Source organism: Salvelinus fontinalis, unplaced genomic scaffold (assembly GCF_029448725.1).
Source record: "Salvelinus fontinalis isolate EN_2023a unplaced genomic scaffold, ASM2944872v1 scaffold_0055, whole genome shotgun sequence".
In the NCBI taxonomy this organism is placed as follows: Eukaryota; Metazoa; Chordata; class Actinopteri; order Salmoniformes; family Salmonidae; genus Salvelinus; species Salvelinus fontinalis.
In genome coordinates this window covers 161,754-181,735 of record NW_026600264.1, presented here as the reverse complement: position 1 = coordinate 181,735, position 19,982 = coordinate 161,754, and the positions used below count along the sequence as shown (strand labels likewise).

Genomic DNA, 19,982 nt, shown 5'->3' with positions numbered 1-19,982 from the left:
ATACAGTCAATCTAGTAAGGTAGTATAGTATATACAGCAGAGTCCATACAGTCAGGCTAGTATAGTAGTATAGTATATACAGTCAGGCTAGTATAGTAGTATAGTATATACAGTCAATCTAGTATAGTAGTATAGTATATACAGTCAATCTAGTAAGGTAGTATAGTATATACAGTCAATCTAGTAAGGTAGTATAGTACATACAGCAGAGTCCATACAGTCAGGCTAGTATAGTAGTATAGTATATACAGTCAATCTAGTATAGTAGTATAGTATATAGATCAGAGTACATATAGTCAGTCTAGTATAGTATATATCTATTTTCTACAATGCTGCCATCATGGAAATCTAATGTTGTACCAGTCAAATTGCCAGGGTTAGAGACTCCTAGACAACTCTATAGATTATATTACCAGGGTTAGAGACTCTATAGATTATATTACCAGGGTTAGAGACTCCTAGACAACTCTATAGATTATATTACCAGGGTTAGAGACTCTATAGATTATATTACCAGGGTTAGAGACTCCTAGACAACTCTATAGATTATATTACCAGGGTTAGAGACTCTATAGATTATATTACCAGGGTTAGAGACTCCTAGACAACTCTATAGATTATATTACCAGGGTTAGAGACTCTATAGATTATATTACCAGGGTTAGAAACTCTATAGATGATATTACCAGGGCTAGAGACTCTATAGATGATATTACCAGGGTTAGAGACTCTATAAATGATATTACCAGGGTTAGAGACTCTATAAATGATATTACCAGGGTTAGAGACTCTATAGATTATATTACCAGGGTTAGAGACTCTATAGATTATATTACCAGGGTTAGAGACTCTATAGATTATATTACCAGGGTTAGAGACTCTATAGATTATATTACCAGGGTTAGAGACTCTATAGATTATATTACCAGGGTTAGAGACTCTATAGATTATATTACCAGGGTTAGAGACTCTATAGATTATATTACCAGGGTTAGAGACTCTATAGATTATATTACCAGGGTTAGAGACTCCTATACAACTCTATAGATTATATTTCCATGGTTGCCATGGTGTTACGTTATTTACACTATATATACACAAAAGTATGTGGACACCCCTTCACATTAGTGGATTCTATTTCAGCCACACCCCTTCCTGACAGATGTATAAAATCAAGCACTCAGCCATGCAATCTTCTTAGACAAACATTGGCAGTAGAATGGCCTTACTCAAGAGCTCCAAATCGGCCATAGCAGCAAAGTCAGCACATTGACTGTTGGTTATGGGTTTCCATGGATGAGCAGCTGCACACAAGCCTAAGATCACCATGCACAATGCCAAGCGTCGGCTGGAGTGGTGTAAAGGTCAACGCCATTGGACTCTGGAGCAGTGGAAACGCGTTCTCTGGAGTGATGAATCACACTTCACCATTTGGCAGTCAGATGGACGAATCTGGGCTTGGCAGATGCCAGGAGAACAATACCTGCCCCAATGCACTGTAAAGTTTGGTGGAGGAGGAATAATGATCTGGGGCTGTTTTTCATGGTTCGGGCCCCTTAGTTCCAGTGAAGGGGAATCTTAACACTAAAGCATACAATGACATTCTAGATGATTCTGTGCTTCCAACTTTGTGGCAAAGGTTTGGGGAAGGCCCTTTCCTGTTTCAGCATGACAATGCCTCCGTGTACAAGGCGAGGTCCATACAGAAATGGTTTGTTGAGATCGGTGTGGAAGAACTTGACTGGCCTGCAAGGAGCCCTGACCTCAACCCCATCGAATGCCTTTGGGATGAATTGGAACGCCGACTACAGGCCAGGCCTAATCGCCCAACTAATGCTGTTGTGGCTGAATGGAAGCAAGTCCCCGCAGCAATGTTCCAACATCTAGTGGAAAGCCTTCCCAGAAGAGTGGAGGCTGTTATAGCAGCAAAGGGGGGGACCAACTCCATATTAATGCCCACGAATTTGGCATAAGATGTTCGATGAGCAGCTGTCCACATACTTTTGGTCATGTATAATAGCATCATATCACTATAAACAATACAGGACCAGACAGGCCAGTAGATGTTTAGCGAGTACAGTACTTACGAGTCGCCCTTTCACCTTTTTGGGAAGGTCTTCATCCAGAGTATAGACGTCCTCTCTCTTAGCTACCACCTGGGAACCATCCTCAAACTCCACCTGGGAAACCACACACAACCTTATTCATTCACATCAATTTATTCTGTCGATATTATATAATTCAGTTATATTCAGTTTCTGTCCATAAATGTGATACAGCCCTACACACTCCTCCTCATGGTTGGATGAAATGTTTAATTAATATCTGACCACTACTTAATACTATGTTAAGTTACTATCAAAGTTATTAAACCTCCTGTCTATCCATCTACCTATCAAAGTTATTAAATATTATTAAACGTCCTGTCTCCATCTACCTATCAAAGTTATTAAATATTATTAAACCTCCTGTCTCCATCTACCTATCAAAGTTATTAAATATTATTAAACCTCCTGTCTCTCCATCTACCTATCAAAGTTATTAAATATTATTAAACCTCCTGTCTCCATCTACCTATCAAAGTTATTAAATATTATTAAACCTCCTGTCTCTCCATCTCCCTATCAAAGTTATTAAACCTCCTGTCTCTCCATCTACCTATCAAAGTTATTAAACCTCCTGTCTCTCCATCTCCCTATCAAAGTTATTAAACCTCCTGTCTCTCCATCTACCTATCAAAGTTATTAAACCTCCTGTCTATCCATCAAAGTTATTAAATATTATTAAACCTCCATCTCCCTATCAAAGTTATTAAATATTATTAAACCTCCTGTCTATCCATCAAAGTTATTAAATATTATTAAACCTCCATCTACCTATCACAGTTATTAAACCTCCATCTCCCTATCAAAGTTATTAAACCTCCTGTCTCTCCATCTCCCTATCAAAGTTATTAAACCTCCTGTCTCTCCATCTCCCTATCAAAGTTATTAAATATTATTAAACCTCCTGTCTATCCATCAAAGTTATTAAATATTATTAAACCTCCTGTCTCTCCATCTCCCTATCAAAGTTATTAAACCTCCTGTCTCTCTATCTCCCTATCAAAGTTATTAAACCTCCTGTCTCTCCATCTCCCTATCAAAGTTATTAAACCTCCTGTCTCTCCATCTCCCTATCAGAGTTATTAAACCTCCTGTCTCTCCATCTCCCTATCAAAGTTATTAAACCTCCTGTCTCTCCATCTCCCTATCAGAGTTATTAAACCTCCTGTCTCTCCATCTCCCTATCAAAGTTATTAAACCTCCTGTCTCTCCATCTCCCTATCAAAGTTATTAAACCTCCTGTCTCTCCATCTCCCTATCAAAGTTATTAAACCTCCATCTCCCTATCAAAGTTATTAAACCTCCTGTCTCTCCATCTCCCTATCAAAGTTATTAAACCTCCTGTCTCTCCATCTACCTATCAAAGTTATTAAATATTATTAAACCTCCTGTCTCTCCATCTCCCTATCAAAGTTATTAAACCTCCTGTCTCTCCATCTACCTATCAAAGTTATTAAATATTATTAAACCTCCTGTCTCTCCATCTCCCTATCAAAGTTATTAAACCTCCTGTCTCTCCATCTCCCTATCAAAGTTATTAAACCTCCTGTCTCTCCATCTACCTATCAAAGTTATTAAATATTATTACACCTCCTGTCTCTCCATCTACCTATCAAAGTTATCAAACCTCCTGTCTCTCCATCTCCCTATCAAAGTTATTAAATATTATTAAACCTCCATCTACCTATCAAAGTTATTAAACCTCCTGTCTATCCATCTCCCTATCAAAGTTATTAAACCTCCTGTCTCTCCATCTACCTATCAAAGTTATTAAACCTCCTGTCTCTCCATCTCCCTATCAAAGTTATTAAATATTATTAAACCTCCATCTACCTATCAAAGTTATTAAACCTCCTGTCTATCCATCTACCTATCAAAGTTATTAAACCTCCTGTCTCTCCATCTACCTATCAAAGTTATTAAACCTCCATCTCCCTATCAAAGTTATTAAACCTCCTGTCTCTCCATCTACCTATCAAAGTTATTAAACCTCCTGTCTCTCCATCCACCTAACAAAGTTTTTAAACCTCCTGTCTCTCCATCTACCTATCATAGTTATTAAACCTTCATCTCCCTATCAAAGTTATTAAATCCTCCATCTCCCTATCAAAGTTATTAAACCTCCTGTCTCTCCATCTCCCTATCAAAGTTATTAAACCTCCTGTCTCTCCATCTCCCTATCAAAGTTATTAAACCTCCTGTCTCTCCATCTCCCTATCAAAGTTATTAAACCTCCTGTCTCTCCATCTACCTATCAAAGTTATTAAACCTCCATCTCCCTATCAAAGTTATTAAACCTCCTGTCTCTCCATCTACCTATCAAAGTTATTAAACCTCCATCTCCCTATCAAAGTTATTAAACCTCCTGTCTCTCCATCTACCTATCAAAGTTATAAAACCTCCTGTCTATCCATCTACCTATCAGTTATTAAATATTATTAAACCTCCTGTCTCTCCATCTCCCTATCAAAGTTATTAAACCTCCTGTCTCTCCATCTCCCTATCAAAGTTATTAAACCTCCTGTCTCTCCATCTCCCTATCAAAGTTATTAAACCTCCTGTCTTTCCATCTCCCTATCAAAGTTATTAAACCTCCATCTCCCTATCAAAGTTATTAAACCTCCTGTCTCTCCATCTCCCTATCAAAGTTATTAAACCTCCTGTCTCTCCATCTCCCTATCAAAGTTATTAAACCTCCTGTCTCTCCATCTACCTATCAAAGTTATTAAATATTATTAAACCTCCTGTCTCTCCATCTACCTATCAAAGTTATTAAACCTCCTGTCTCTTCATCTCCCTATCAAAGTTATTAAATATTATTAAACCTCCATCTACCTATCAAAGTTATTAAACCTCCTGTCTCTCCATCTACCTATCAAAGTTATTAAACCTCCATCTCCCTATCAAAGTTATTAAACCTACTGTCTCTCCATCTACCTATCAAAGTTATTAAACCTCCTGTCTATCCATCTACCTATCAGTTATTAAATATTATTAAACCTCCTGTCTCTCCATCTCCCTATCAAAGTTATTAAACCTCCTGTCTCTCCATCTCCCTATCAAAGTTATTAAACCTCCATCTCCCTATCAAAGTTATTAAACCTCCTGTCTCTCCATCTCCCTATCAAAGTTATTAAACCTCCTGTCTCTCCATCTACCTATCAAAGTTATTAAATATTATTAAACCTCCTGTCTCTCCATCTCCCTATCAAAGTTATTAAACCTCCTGTCTCTCCATCTACCTATCAAAGTTATTAAATATTATTAAACCTCCTGTCTCTCCATCTACCTATCAAAGTTATTAAACCTCCTGTCTCTCCATCTCCCTATCAAAGTTATTAAATATTATTAAACCTCCATCTACCTATCAAAGTTATTAAACCTCCTGTCTATCCATCTACCTATCAAAGTTATTAAACCTCCTGTCTCTCCATCTCCCTATCAAAGTTATTAAACCTCCATCTACATAAAGTTATTAAACCTCCTGTCTCTCCATCTACCTATCAAAGTTATTAAACCTCCTGTCTCTCCATCTACCTATCAAAGTTATTAAACCTCCATCTCCCTATCAAAGTTATTAAACCTCCTGTCTCTCCATCTACCTATCAAAGTTATTAAACCTCCTGTCTCTCCATCTACCTATCAAAGTTATTAAACCTCCTGTCTCTCCATCTACCTATCAAAGTTATTAAACCTTCATCTCCCTATCAAAGTTATTAAACCTCCTGTCTCTCCATCTCCCTATCAAAGTTATTAAACCTCCTGTCTCTCCATCTCCCTATCAAAGTTATTAAACCTCCTGTCTCTCCATCTCCCTATCAAAGTTATTAAACCTCCTGTCTCTCCATCTCCCTATCAAAGTTATTAAACCTCCTGTCTCTCCATCTCCCTATCAAAGTTATTAAACCTCCTGTCTCTCCATCTACCTATCAAAGTTATTAAACCTCCATCTCCCTATCAAAGTTATTAAACCTCCTGTCTATCCATCTACCTATCAAAGTTATTAAACCTCCTGTCTATCCATCTACCTATCAAAGTTATTAAACCTCCATCTCCCTATCAAAGTTATTAAACCTCCTGTCTCTCCATCTACCTATCAAAGTTATTAAACCTCCATCTCCCTATCAAAGTTATTAAACCTCCTGTCTCTCCATCTACCTATCAAAGTTATTAAACCTCCTGTCTATCCATCTACCTATCAGTTATTAAATATTATTAAACCTCCTGTCTCTCCATCTCCCTATCAAAGTTATTAAACCTCCTGTCTCTCCATCTCCCTATCAAAGTTATTAAACCTCCATCTCCCTATCAAAGTTATTAAACCTCCTGTCTCTCCATCTCCCTATCAAAGTTATTAAACCTCCTGTCTCTCCATCTACCTATCAAAGTTATTAAATATTATTAAACCTCCTGTCTCTCCATCTCCCTATCAAAGTTATTAAACCTCCTGTCTCTCCATCTACCTATCAAAGTTATTAAATATTATTAAACCTCCTGTCTCTCCATCTACCTATCAAAGTTATTAAACCTCCTGTCTCTCCATCTCCCTATCAAAGTTATTAAATATTATTAAACCTCCATCTACCTATCAAAGTTATTAAACCTCCTGTCTATCCATCTACCTATCAAAGTTATTAAACCTCCTGTCTCTCCATCTCCCTATCAAAGTTATTAAACCTCCATCTACATAAAGTTATTAAACCTCCTGTCTCTCCATCTACCTATCAAAGTTATTAAACCTCCTGTCTCTCCATCTACCTATCAAAGTTATTAAACCTCCATCTCCCTATCAAAGTTATTAAACCTCCTGTCTCTCCATCTACCTATCAAAGTTATTAAACCTCCTGTCTCTCCATCTACCTATCAAAGTTATTAAACCTCCTGTCTCTCCATCTACCTATCAAAGTTATTAAACCTTCATCTCCCTATCAAAGTTATTAAACCTCCTGTCTCTCCATCTCCCTATCAAAGTTATTAAACCTCCTGTCTCTCCATCTCCCTATCAAAGTTATTAAACCTCCTGTCTCTCCATCTCCCTATCAAAGTTATTAAACCTCCTGTCTCTCCATCTCCCTATCAAAGTTATTAAACCTCCTGTCTCTCCATCTCCCTATCAAAGTTATTAAACCTCCTGTCTCTCCATCTACCTATCAAAGTTATTAAACCTCTATCTCCCTATCAAAGTTATTAAACCTCCTGTCTATCCATCTCCCTATCAAAGTTATTAAACCTCCTGTCTATCCATCTACCTATCAAAGTTATTAAACCTCCATCTCCCTATCAAAGTTATTAAACCTCCTGTCTCTCCATCTACCTATCAAAGTTATTAAACCTCCATCTCCCTATCAAAGTTATTAAACCTCCTGTCTCTCCATCTACCTATCAAAGTTATTAAACCTCCTGTCTATCCATCTACCTATCAGTTATTAAATATTATTAAACCTCCTGTCTCTCCATCTCCCTATCAAAGTTATTAAACCTCCTGTCTCTCCATCTCCCTATCAAAGTTATTAAACCTCCTGTCTCTCCATCTACCTATCAGTTATTAAACCTCCATCTACCTATCAAAGTTATTAAACCTCCATCTCCCTATCAAAGTTATTAAACCTCCTGTCTCTCCATCTACCTATCAAAGTTATTAAATATTATTAAACCTCCATCTCCCTATCAAAGTTATTAAACCTCCTGTCTCTCCATCTCCCTATCAAAGTTATTAAACCTCCTGTCTCTCCATCTACCTATCAAAGTTATTAAAGTCACCATTTCCACATTATAAAACCTCCCATCTGGTAAACACTGAGCAGTACCTGCATCAGAGAGCGGTTTAGGCCTACCTTAACCTACCCCTCTCCACCTTAACCTAACCTTAACCCACCCTTAACCCTACCCCTCAACGTGTGGAGCAAGGTTTTTCCCTGTTAACACTTCTCTAAACCGTCGTCCAGCTACGGTAACTGTCGTCACAGAGCAGCCCCCCCCATGCGTCAGAGGCTGTTGTGCAACATAACACGTTTTCCCACAGAGAGAGAACAAACTCAAATGGAGACTCAAAGTGGCTGCTTCACCATCTTGACTTGGTGAATATTTCAGCATGTTTAAATAATGCAGGTCATCACCACCTCAGTCTCCTCTTCTCCATCGTCTCTCACGCTCTCTCTCTCTCCCCATCTGTTTTCTCAAGCCTCCCCCTCTCTTTGCCAGTCTCTCCCTCCCTCTCTCACGCTCTCCATCTGTTTTCTCAAGCCTCCCCCTCTCTTTGCCAGTCTCTCCCTCCCTCATTGCTCTCTTTCTCCCCATCTGTTTTCTCAAGCCTCCCCCTCTCTTTGCCAGTCTCTCCCTCCCTCTCTCACGCTCTCTCTCCATCTGTTTTCTCAAGCCTCCCCCTCTCTTTGCCAGTCTCTCCCTCCCTCATTGCTCTCTCTCTCTCTCTCTCTCTCTCTCTCTACATAGAACTTACAGACTGGTCAAAGTCATCGAGTTTAGGGTCCTAAAGATTCCAAAGTTGAGTGAGTTCAGTTTACTGCCCTGTGTCCTGTCTTGGTTCTGGACTAACACCTTTATGTAACGGCTGCAGTGTGTCCTGTCTTGGTTCTGGACTATCACCTTTATGTAATGGCTGCAGTGTGTCCTGTCTTGGTTCTTGGTTCTGGACTAACACCTTTATGTAACGGCTGCAGTGTGTCCTGTCTTGGTTCTGGACTAACACCTTTATGTAACGGCTGCAGTGTGTCCTGTCTTGGTTCTGGACTATCACCTTTACGTAATGGCCGCAGTGTGTCCTGTCTTGGTTCTGGACTAACACCTTTATGTAACGGCTGCAGTGTGTCCTGTCTTGGTTCTGGACTAACACCTTTATGTAACGGCTGCAGTGTGTCCTGTCTTAGTTCTGGACTAACACCTTTATGTAACGGCTGCAGTGTGTCCTGTCTTGGTTCTGGACTAACACCTTTATGTAACGGCTGCAGTGTGTCCTGTCTTGGTTCTGGACTATCACCTTTATGTAACGGCTGCAGTGTGTCCTGTCTTGGTTCTGGACTAACACCTTTATGTAACGGCTGCAGTGTGTCCTGTCTTAGTTCTGGACTAACACCTTTATGTAACGGCTGCAGTGTGTCCTGTCTTAGTTCTGGACTAACACCTTTATGTAACGTCTGCAGTGTGTCCTGTCTTGGTTCTGGACTAACACCTTTATGTAACGGCTGCAGTGTGTCCTGTCTTAGTTCTGGACTAACACCTTTATGTAACGGCTGCAGTGTGTCCTGTCTTGGTTCTGGACTAACACCTTTATGTAACGGCTGCAGTGTGTCCTGTCTTAGTTCTGGACTAACACCTTTATGTAACGGCTGCAGTGTGTCCTGTCTTGGTTCTGGACTATCACCTTTATGTAACGTCTGCAGTGTGTCCTGTCTTAGTTCTGGACTAACACCTTTATGTAACGGCTGCAGTGTGTCCTGTCTTAGTTCTGGACTAACACCTTTATGTAACGGCTGCAGTGTGTCCTGTCTTGGTTCTGGACTAACACCTTTATGTAACGGCTGCAGTGTGTCCTGTCTTAGTTCTGGACTAACACCTTTATGTAACGGCTGCAGTGTGTCCTGTCTTGGTTCTGGACTATCACCTTTATGTAACGGCTGCAGTGTGTCCTGTCTTGGTTCTTGGTTCTGGGCTATCACCTTTATGTAACGGCTGCAGTGTGTCACGAAAGTTAAATAAGTGTATATGTGTGTCCAGCAATTCGACCATGAAGACCTGATTCACACAGTCTCCTCTGAATAGTTGATGTTGAGATGTTTCTATTACTTGAACTCTGTGAAGCATTTATTTGGGCTGCAATTACTGAGGTGCAGTTAACTCTAATGAACTTATCCTCTGCAGCAGAGGTAACTCTGGGTCTTCCTTTCCTGTGGCGGTCCTCATGAGGGCCGGTTTCATCATAGCGCTTGATGGTTTTTGCGACTGCACTTGAAGAAACTTTCAAAGTTCTTAATTTTCTGAACTGACTGACCTTCGTGTCTTAAAGTAATGATGGACTGTCGTTTCTCTTTGCTTATTTGAGCTGTTTTTGCCATAATATGGACTTGGTCTTTTACCAAATAGGGCTGTCTTCTGTATACCACCCCTACCTTGTCACAACACACCGGATTGGCTCAAATGCATTAAGGAAAGAAATTCCACAAATTCACTTAACAAGGCACACCTGTTAATTGAAATGCATTCCAGGTGAGGCTACCATGAAGCTGGTTGAGAGAACGCCATGAGTGTGCAAAGCTGTCATCAAGGCAAAGGGTAACTACTAAAGGGTAACTAACTAAGAATCTCAAATATAACATATTTTGATTTGTTTAACACTTTTTTGGTTACTACATGATTCCATATGTGTTATTTCATCGTTTTGATATCTTCACTATTGTTCTACAATGTAGAAAATAGTAAAAATAATGAAAAACCCTTGAATGAGTAGGTGTGTCCAAACTTTTGACTGGTACTGTGTGTGTGTGTGTGTGTGTGTGTGTGTGTGTGTGTGTGTGTGTGTGTGTGTGTGTGTGTGTGTGTGTGTGTGTGTGTGTGTGTGTGTGTGTGTGTGTGTGTGTGTGTGTGTGTGTGTGTGTGTTGTGTGGTGTGTGTGTGTGTGTGTGTTTACCTGGTACATATGCGAGGTGTTGGATCCCTGGTATTTGGCTCCATAGAAGAGTCCATCAGGCCACTTCACCTGGACAGCCTCCCCTACTTCTGGAGGACCAAGACGGGCACAGTCCCTGCTCTGAGAGGACAGGAGAGAGGAGCTCAATGCTGTGTCACTCCTCACCACTATGTCCTCTGGGTAGGGTGTGTGTGTGTGTGTGTGTGTGTGTGTGTGTGTGTGTGTGTGTGTGTGAGTGTGTGTGTGTGTGTGAGTGTCCCTCCTCACCACTATGTCCTCTGGGTAGGTGTGTGTGTGTGTGTGTGTGTGTGTGTGTGTGTGTGTGTGTGTGTGTGTGTGTGTGTGTGTGTGTGTGTGTGTCCCTCCTCACCACTATGTCCTCTGGGTAGGTGTCGTTGCTGAAGGATCCGTCATCAAACATGACCTCATAGAAGGTCTGGGAGGTAACCTGGGTGACCTTTGAACTGTAGTAGCGCAGGTTCTTGTGTTTGGAGATGACGGTCTGACCCAGGACGATGTCCTTCTGAAACGCTGCACGCTGCTGAGAGAGAGAGAGATGGAAGGAAAGAGAGATATCACCGTCTGGCTGAGGATAAAAGACCAGAGTGTGTCACTAGTAGAAAGCTCCATGGTAACCAAGCCTCAAAGCTCCATGGTAACCAAGCTTCAAAGCTCCATGGTAACCAAGCTTCAAAGCTCCATGGTAACCAAGCTTCAAAGCTCCATGGTAACCAAGCCTCAAAGCTGGCATTGGGAAAAGACAAATAAAGTGAGTTTGTTAAGAAAATGGAACTGTTCAGAGGGGTTGAGATGGACCGTGGTGTATGTTGTTAGGTCAGCTTATGTGGATGGATGTGTAGTTGTCTTATGCAAGTGTGTGTGTGTGTGTGTGTGTGTGTGTGTGTGTGTGTGTGTGTGTGTGTGTATATATATATATATATCTACTTGGTGTGTGTGTCTGAGAGTCGGTCTATGCTTCCGTGTGTGTGTGTGTCTATGTCTACTTGGTGTGTGTGTGTGTGTGTGTGTGTGTGTGTGTGTGTGTGTGTGTGTGTGTGTGTGTGTGTGTGTGTGTGTGTGTGTGTGTGTCTATGTCTTCTTGGTGTGTGTTTGTGTGTGTGTGTGTGTGTGTGTGTGTGTGTGTGTGTGTCTACTTAGTGTGGGTGTGTGTGTGTGTGTTACCTACTGTGGTGGGAGAGACCGAAGCCGAGTCGCTCTGAGTACTCACAGCAGACGAGCTCCGTGATTGGTGCCTGTGGCAGGTGATTGACACCACGTAAGGCCAATCGTCCGGCTCCATGGTGACCCCGGCGGCGTGGGCACAGGTAACGTGGAAGGAGGTGGGACATCGACCGCACGAACACTGGATACATGCCCCTCCCCCACCCTGGCCACGCCTCACACAGCGCTTACGGCAGTAGATACACTTCTACACACACAGAAAGAGACAAAGAGACAGAGAGAGTCAACTCCACTGACTAGATCAACAACGCTTGAATCAACGCTTGAATCAACGCTTGAATCAACGCTTGAATCAACTCTTGAATCAACTCTTGAATCAACTCTTGAATCAACTCTTGAATCAACTCTTGAATCAACTCTTGAATCAACTCTTGAATCAACTCTTCTACAGAGAATCAACTCTTCTACAGAGAATCAACTCTTCTACAGAGAATCAACTCTTCTACAGAGAATCAACTCTTCTACAGAGAACCAACTCTTCTACAGAGAATCAACTCTTCTACAGAGAATCAACTCTTCTACAGAGAATCAACTCTTCTACAGAGAATCAACTTTTCTACAGAGAATCAACTCTTCTACAGAGAATCAACTGAATTCACGAAGCAAATGCATATGGAAATGAAACGTTTATATGAACTAAACATCTCTACACAGCAGGAGATACGACCAGACTCCACGACATGTTTAACCCTCTAGTGAGTTAACATAGAAGACTAAATACCAACAGATTTAACCCTGTAGTATTAGACCGTAAGCATCAATCTTAACCACACAGTTCATTCTGTTGATTGTCATGCTTCCAGTCTGACTCAAACACAATGTCACGTAAAAATCAACTCAACTGAAGCTCCTTTAAGTAACAGAATACATGTCTATTCAAATGTTAATATGATGTATATATATATATACACTTGGCTAGAGTCTCTACACCGCAAAGAGAGTAACTCGTTCCATTACAGATTTAAACCCATCGTTAGTTTCCAGTAAGCATGACAGTATTACAGATTTAACCCATCGTTAGTTTCCAGTAAGCATGACAGTATTACAGATTTAACCCATCGTTAGTTTCCAGTAAGCATGACAGTATTACAGATATAAACCCATCGTTAGTTTCCAGTAAGCATGACAGTATTACAGATGTAAACCCATCGTTAGTTTCCAGTAAGCATGACAGTATTACAGATGTAAACCCATAGTTAGTTTCCAGTAAGCATGACAGTATTACAGATGTAAACCCATCGTTAGTTTCCAGTAAGCATGACAGTATTACAGATTTAAACCTATCGTTAGTTTCCAGTAAGCATGACAGTATTACAGATTTAAACCCATCGTTAGTTTCCAGTAAGCATGACAGTATTAGATATAAACCCATCGTTAGTTTCCAGTAAGCATGACAGTATTACAGATATAAACCCATCGTTAGTTTCCAGTAAGCATGACAGTATTACAGATTTAACCCATCGTTAGTTTCCAGTAAGCATGACAGTATTACAGATTTAAACCCATCATTAGTTTCCAGTAAGCATGACAGTATTACAGATATAAACCCATCGTTAGTTTCCAGTAAGCATGACAGTATTACAGATATAAACCCATCGTTAGTTTCCAGTAAGCATGGCAGTATTACAGATGTAACCCCATCGTTAGTTTCCAGTAAGCATGACAGTATTACAGATTTAACCCATCGTTAGTTTCCAGTAAGCATGACAGTATTACAGATGTAAACCCATAGTTAGTTTCCAGTAAGCATGACAGTATTACAGATGTAAACCCATCGTTAGTTTCCAGTAAGCATGACAGTATTACAGATTTAAACCTATCGTTAGTTTCCAGTAAGCATGACAGTATTACAGATTTAAACCCATCATTAGTTTCCAGTAAGCATGACAGTATTAGATATAAACCCATCGTTAGTTTCCAGTAAGCATGACAGTATTACAGATATAAACCCATCGTTAGTTTCCAGTAAGCATGACAGTATTACAGATTTAACCCATCGTTAGTTTCCAGTAAGCATGACAGTATTACAGATTTAAACCCATCGTTAGTTTCCAGTAAGCATGACAGTATTACAGATGTAACCCCATCGTTAGTTTCCAGTAAGCATGACAGTATTACAGATGTAACCCTTATAAATCATCAGCTTGAATAGCATTACATCACTACTGATGAACATACGGCAGCGTAGCCTAGTGGTTAGAGCGTTGGGCCAGTAACCGGAAAGGTTGCTGGATCGAATCCCCCGAGCTGACAAGGTATAAATCTGTTGTTCTGCCCCTGAACAAGGCAGTCAACCCGCCGTTCCCCTGAACAAGGCAGTCAACCCGCCGTTCCCCTGAACAAGGCAGTCAACCCGCCGTTCCCCTGAACAAGGCAGTCAACCCGCCGTTCCCCTGAACAAGGCAGTCAACCCGCCGTTCCCCTGAACAAGGCAGTCAACCCGCCGTTCCCCTGAACAAGGCAGTCAACCCGCCGTTCCCCTGAACAAGGCAGTCAACCCGCCGTTCCCCTGAACAAGGCAGTCAACCCGCCGTTCCCCTGAACAAGGCAGTCAACCCGCCGTTCCCCTGAACAAGGCAGTCAACCCGCCGTTCCCCTGAACAAGGCAGTCAACCCGCCGTTCCCCTGAACAAGGCAGTCAACCCGCCGTTCCCCTGAACAAGGCAGTCAACCCGCCGTTCCCCTGAACAAGGCAGTCAACCCGCCGTTCCCCTGAACAAGGCAGTCAACCCGCCGTTCCCCTGAACAAGGCAGTCAACCCGCCGTTCCCCTGAACAAGGCAGTCAACCCGCCGTTCCCCTGAACAAGGCAGTCAACCCGCCGTTCCCCTGAACAAGGCAGTCAACCCGCCGTTCCCCTGAACAAGGCAGTCAACCCGCCGTTCCCCTGAACAAGGCAGTCAACCCGCCGTTCCCCTGAACAAGGCAGTCAACCCGCCGTTCCCCTGAACAAGGCAGTCAACCCGCCGTTCCCCTGAACAAGGCAGTCAACCCGCCGTTCCCCTGAACAAGGCAGTCAACCCGCCGTTCCCCTGAACAAGGCAGTCAACCCGCCGTTCCCCTGAACAAGGCAGTCAACCCGCCGTTCCCCTGAACAAGGCAGTCAACCCGCCGTTCCCCTGAACAAGGCAGTCAACCCGCCGTTCCCCTGAACAAGGCAGTCAACCCGCCGTTCCCCTGAACAAGGCAGTCAACCCGCCGTTCCCCTGAACAAGGCAGTCAACCCGCCGTTCCCCTGAACAAGGCAGTCAACCCGCCGTTCCCCTGAACAAGGCAGTCAACCCGCCGTTCCCCTGAACAAGGCAGTCAACCCGCCGTTCCCCTGAACAAGGCAGTCAACCCGCCGTTCCCCTGAACAAGGCAGTCAACCCGCCGTTCCCCTGAACAAGGCAGTCAACCCGCCGTTCCCCTGAACAAGGCAGTTAACCCGCCGTTCCCCTGAACAAGGCAGTTAACCCGCCGTTCCCCTGAACAAGGCAGTTAACCCACCGTTCCCCTGAACAAGGCAGTTAACCCACCGTTCCCCTGAACAAGGCAGTTAACCCACCGTTCCCCTGAACAAGGCAGTTGACCCGCCGTTCCCCTGAACAAGGCAGTTGACCCGCCGTTCCCCTGAACAAGGCAGTTAACCCGCCGTTCCCCTGAACAAGGCAGTTAACCCACCGTTCCCCTGGACAAGGCAGTTAACCCACCGTTCCCCTGAACAAGGCAGTCAACCCGCCGTTCCCCTGAACAAGGCAGTCAACCCGCCGTTCCCCTGAACAAGGCAGTCAACCCGCCGTTCCCCTGAACAAGGCAGTCAACCCGCCGTTCCCCTGAACAAGGCAGTCAACCCGCCGTTCCCCTGAACAAGGCAGTCAACCCGCCGTTCCCCTGAACAAGGCAGTCAACCCGCCGTTCCCCTGAACAAGGCAGTCAACCCGCCGTTCCCCTGAACAAGGCAGTCAACCCGCCGTTCCCCTGAACAAGGCAGTCAACCCGCCGTTCCCCTGAACAAGGCAGTCAACCCGCCGTTCCCCTGAACAAGGCAGTCAACCCGCCGTTCCCCTGAACAAGGCAGTCAACCCGCCGTTCCCCTGAACAAGGCAGTCAACCCGCCGTTCCCCTGAACAAGGCAGTCAACCCGCCGTTCCCCTGAACAAGGCAGTCAACCCGCCGTTCCCCTGAACAAGGCAGTCAACCCGCCGTTCCCCTGAACAAGGCAGTTAACCCGCCGTTCCCCTGAACAAGGCAGTTAACCCGCCGTTCCCCTGAACAAGGCAGTTAACCCACCGTTCCCCTGAACAAGGCAGTTAACCCACCGTTCCCCTGAACAAGGCAGTTAACCCACCGTTCCCCTGAACAAGGCAGTTAACCCACTGTTCCCCTGAACAAGGCAGTTGACCCACCGTTCCCCTGAACAAGGCAGTTAACCCGCCGTTCCCCTGAACAAGGCAGTTAACCCACTGTTCCCCTGGACAAGGCAGTTAACCCACTGTTCCCCTGAACAAGGCAGTTAACCCACTGTTCCCCTGAACAAGGCAGTCAACCCGCCGTTCCCCTGAACAAGGCAGTTAACCCACCGTTCCCCTGAGCAAGGCAGTTAACCCACTGTTCCCTTGAACAAGGCAGTTAACCCACTGTTCCCCTGGACAAGGCAGTTAACCCACTGTTCCCCTGAACAAGGCAGTTAATCCACCGTTCCCCTGAACAAGGCAGTTAACCCACCGTTCCCCTGAACAAGGCAGTTAACCCGCTGTTCCCCTGAACAAGGCAGTTAACCCACTGTTTGCAGGGGGCGCCGATGACGTGGATGTGGATTATGGCAGCCCCCCGCACCTCTCTGATTCAGAGGGGTTAAATACAGAAGACACGTTTCAATTGAATACGTTCAGTTGGACAACTGACTAGGTATCCCCCCCTTTCCCTTCATATGCAGTGTTCCCCCTACGTTCATTTAGCAGCAACGAAACGCCACTGGATGGGAAAACGGTTTCAGTGTAAATTTAAACGACTTAATCCCTGATCTAAAGTACGACCAAAAGATACTGGAGCCAAAAGATAACTGGAGCCAAAAGATAACTGGAGCCAAAAGATAACTGGAGCCAAAAGATAACTGGAGCCAAAAGATAACTGGAGCCAAAAGATAACTGGAGCCAAAAGATAACTGGAGCCAAAAGATAACTGGAGCCAAAAGATACTGGAGCCAAAAGACACTGGAGCCATAAGATACTGGAGGCAAAAGATACTGGAGACAAAAGATACTGGAGCATAAGATACTGGAGCCAAAAGATACTGGAGCCAAAAGATACTGGAGCCAAAAGATACTGGAGCCAAAAGATACTGGAGCCAAAAGATACTGGAGCCAAAAGATACTGGAGCCATAAGATACTGGAGCCAAAAGATACTGGAGCCAAAAGATACTGGAGCCAAAAGATACTGGAGCCAAAAGATACTGGAGCCAAAAGATACTGGAGCCATAGATACTGGAGCCATAGATACTGGAGCCATAAGATACTGGAGCCAAAAGATACTGGAGCCAAAAGATACTGGAAATACTGGAGCCATTAGATACTGGAGCCAAAAGATACTGGAGCCAAAAGATACTGGAGCCAAAAGATACTGGAGCCAAAAGATACTGGAGCCAAAAGATACTGGAGATACTGGAGCCATAAGATACTGGAGCCATAAGATACTGGAGATACTGGAGCCATAAGATACTGGAGCCATAAGATACTGGAGCCATAAGATACTGGAGCCATAAGATACTGGAGCCATAAGATACTGGAGCCATAAGATACTGGAGCCATAAGATACTGGAGCCATAAGATACTGGAGCCATAAGATACTGGAGCCATAAGATACTGGAGCCATAAGATACTGGAGCCAAAAGATACTGGAGCCAAAAGATACTGGAGACAAAAGATACTGGAGCCATAGATACTGGAAGATCCTCTTCTAGAACTAACAACCTCCATAATAAATGAAAACTAGACCGTCGGGAGAATCTAACCCAAAACGGCATGGGGCCCACCCTTCATTTTGTTATGTTTGAGTAACTCATGACATAAATTACGGCAAAATGAGTCAAATTTGCAGGAAATTGGCATTGAGACAGCAACAACAAGACATCGTCTGCCAAGAGGAAGGCCTCTAAAATGTGCGGCTGGAGAATACGCCAATGGCCACTACCACCCAGGAGGAAGTACAGATTATTGGGACGTGTGTAACCTACTTTCTCCTCCTCCCCTCCCCTCCTCTCCCCTTCCCTCCTCTCCCCTTCCCTTACCTCCCCTCCTCTCCCCTTCCCTTACCTCTCCTCTCCTCTCCCCTTCCCTCACCTCTCCTCTCCTCTCCCCTTCCCTCACCTCTCCACTCCTCTCCCCTTCCCTCACCTCTCCTCTCCCCTTCCCTCACCTCACCTCACCTCTCCTCTCCTCTCCTCTCCTCTCCCCTCCTCATCTCCTCCCCTCATCTCCTCCCCTCATCTCCTCCCCTCATCTCCTCCCCTCATCTCCTCCCCTCATCTCCTCCCCTCATCTCCTCCCCTCATCTCCTCCCCTCATCTCCTCCCCTCCGGCTGTGCTGTCCTGGTATATCTCCTGAGTGTTTGTGGGCCCTGCCTGCAGGCTGTGTGGAGCCATGCCTAAAGAACCTCCACACAGTAAATTATACATGTGCTGCTGCACTGCTGTGAGGACAACGGGTTTATCAGTGTGTGTGTGTGTGTGTGTGTGTGTGTGTGTGTGTGTGTGTGTGTGTGTGTGTGTGTGTGTGTGTGTGTGTGTGTGTGTGTGTGTGTGTGTGTGTGTCTAAATTATGAATGTGTAGGGTTGCGGGGGGGGGGGGGGGGGGGGGGTCCAATGCCAGCGAACTGAAGGAATGACAGAATGAACGAACGACTACAGGGAGAGAGAGGTGTGTCAGCGCCACCCTCAGTCTCTCCCTACTCATCAATGAAATCACACACACACACAGTCCTCAGTCACTCACAGACACATGCCCACCCATGCTCTCACACATGAGTTCATTATCCACTGTTGATTGGGGCACATTGTTTAATTAGCACTGAACACTGTTAATTAGAACTATTCTACTGGGACCTGGGAATTCCTCTGTGTGTGTGTGTGTGTGTGTGTGTGTGTGTGTGTGTGTGTGTGTGTGTGTGTGTGTGTGTGTGTGTGTGTGTGTGTGTGTGTGTGTGTGTGTGTGTGTTCTCACCAGTTTGTATCTCTGCATGGGTATCCTGCTGGTATCAATGGGACTCCTCCTGACTTCATCCCTGAACCAGACCTCTGACAGAGCTACTGCACACATCACGTGGGCCCACCTACACACACACACACACACACACACACACACACACACACACACTTTAATGATTTTATCCCAGAATCACATTACAGTCAAGAAGGATTGAAACTTCAAAGGCACAAAGAGAAAAATTAGCAAAAGTGTCTAAAAAAAGACAGACCTTTACCGTATTAACGACACAAAGACAGTCAGACCTTTACCGTATTAACGACACAAAGACAGTCAGACCTTTACCGTATTAACGCCACAAAGACAGACCTTTACCGTATTAACGCCACAAAGACAGACCTTTACCGTATTAACGACACAAAGACAGACCTTTACCGTATTAACGCCACAAAGACAGTCAGACCTTTACCGTATTAACGACACAAAGACAGCCAGACCTTTACCGTATTAACGACACAAAGACAGCCAGACCTTTACCGTATTAACGACACAAAGACAGCCAGACCTTTACCGTATTAACGACACAAAGACAGTCAGACCTTTACCGTATTAATGACACAAAGACAGTCAGACCTTTACCGTATTAACGCCACAAAGACAGTCAGACCTTTACCGTATTACCGACACAATGACACATTTACTGGAACTAATGGGCCATTCATAATACCTAATGGGTCATTCATAATAACTAATGGGCCACTCATAATAACTAATGGGCCATTCATAATAACTAATGGGCCACTCATAATACCT

General features: G+C 43.8%; 1 protein-coding gene across 9 annotated transcripts in view; it reads right to left on the bottom strand.

Annotated features, from left to right (window-relative positions):
- LOC129842582 (lysine-specific demethylase 4C-like) overlaps positions 1–19,982 on the bottom strand; it is a 57,400-nt gene that overhangs the window by 1,486 nt on the left and 35,932 nt on the right. For 4 of the 9 annotated variants that reach the window (XM_055911196.1, XM_055911194.1, XM_055911193.1 and 1 more), the window contains 5 exons: positions 19,188–19,296; positions 11,933–12,175; positions 11,117–11,287; positions 10,747–10,866; positions 2,088–2,180 (listed from right to left, as the gene is read on the bottom strand). In XM_055911196.1, coding sequence (XP_055767171.1) covers positions 2,088–2,180; positions 10,747–10,866; positions 11,117–11,287; positions 11,933–12,175; positions 19,188–19,296 — 736 coding nt within the window. The remainder of the gene's footprint in view (positions 1–2,087; positions 2,181–10,746; positions 10,867–11,116; positions 11,288–11,932; positions 12,176–19,187; positions 19,297–19,982) is intronic. The other 5 variants (XM_055911198.1, XM_055911201.1, XM_055911197.1 and 2 more) reach the window with 4 other exon arrangements.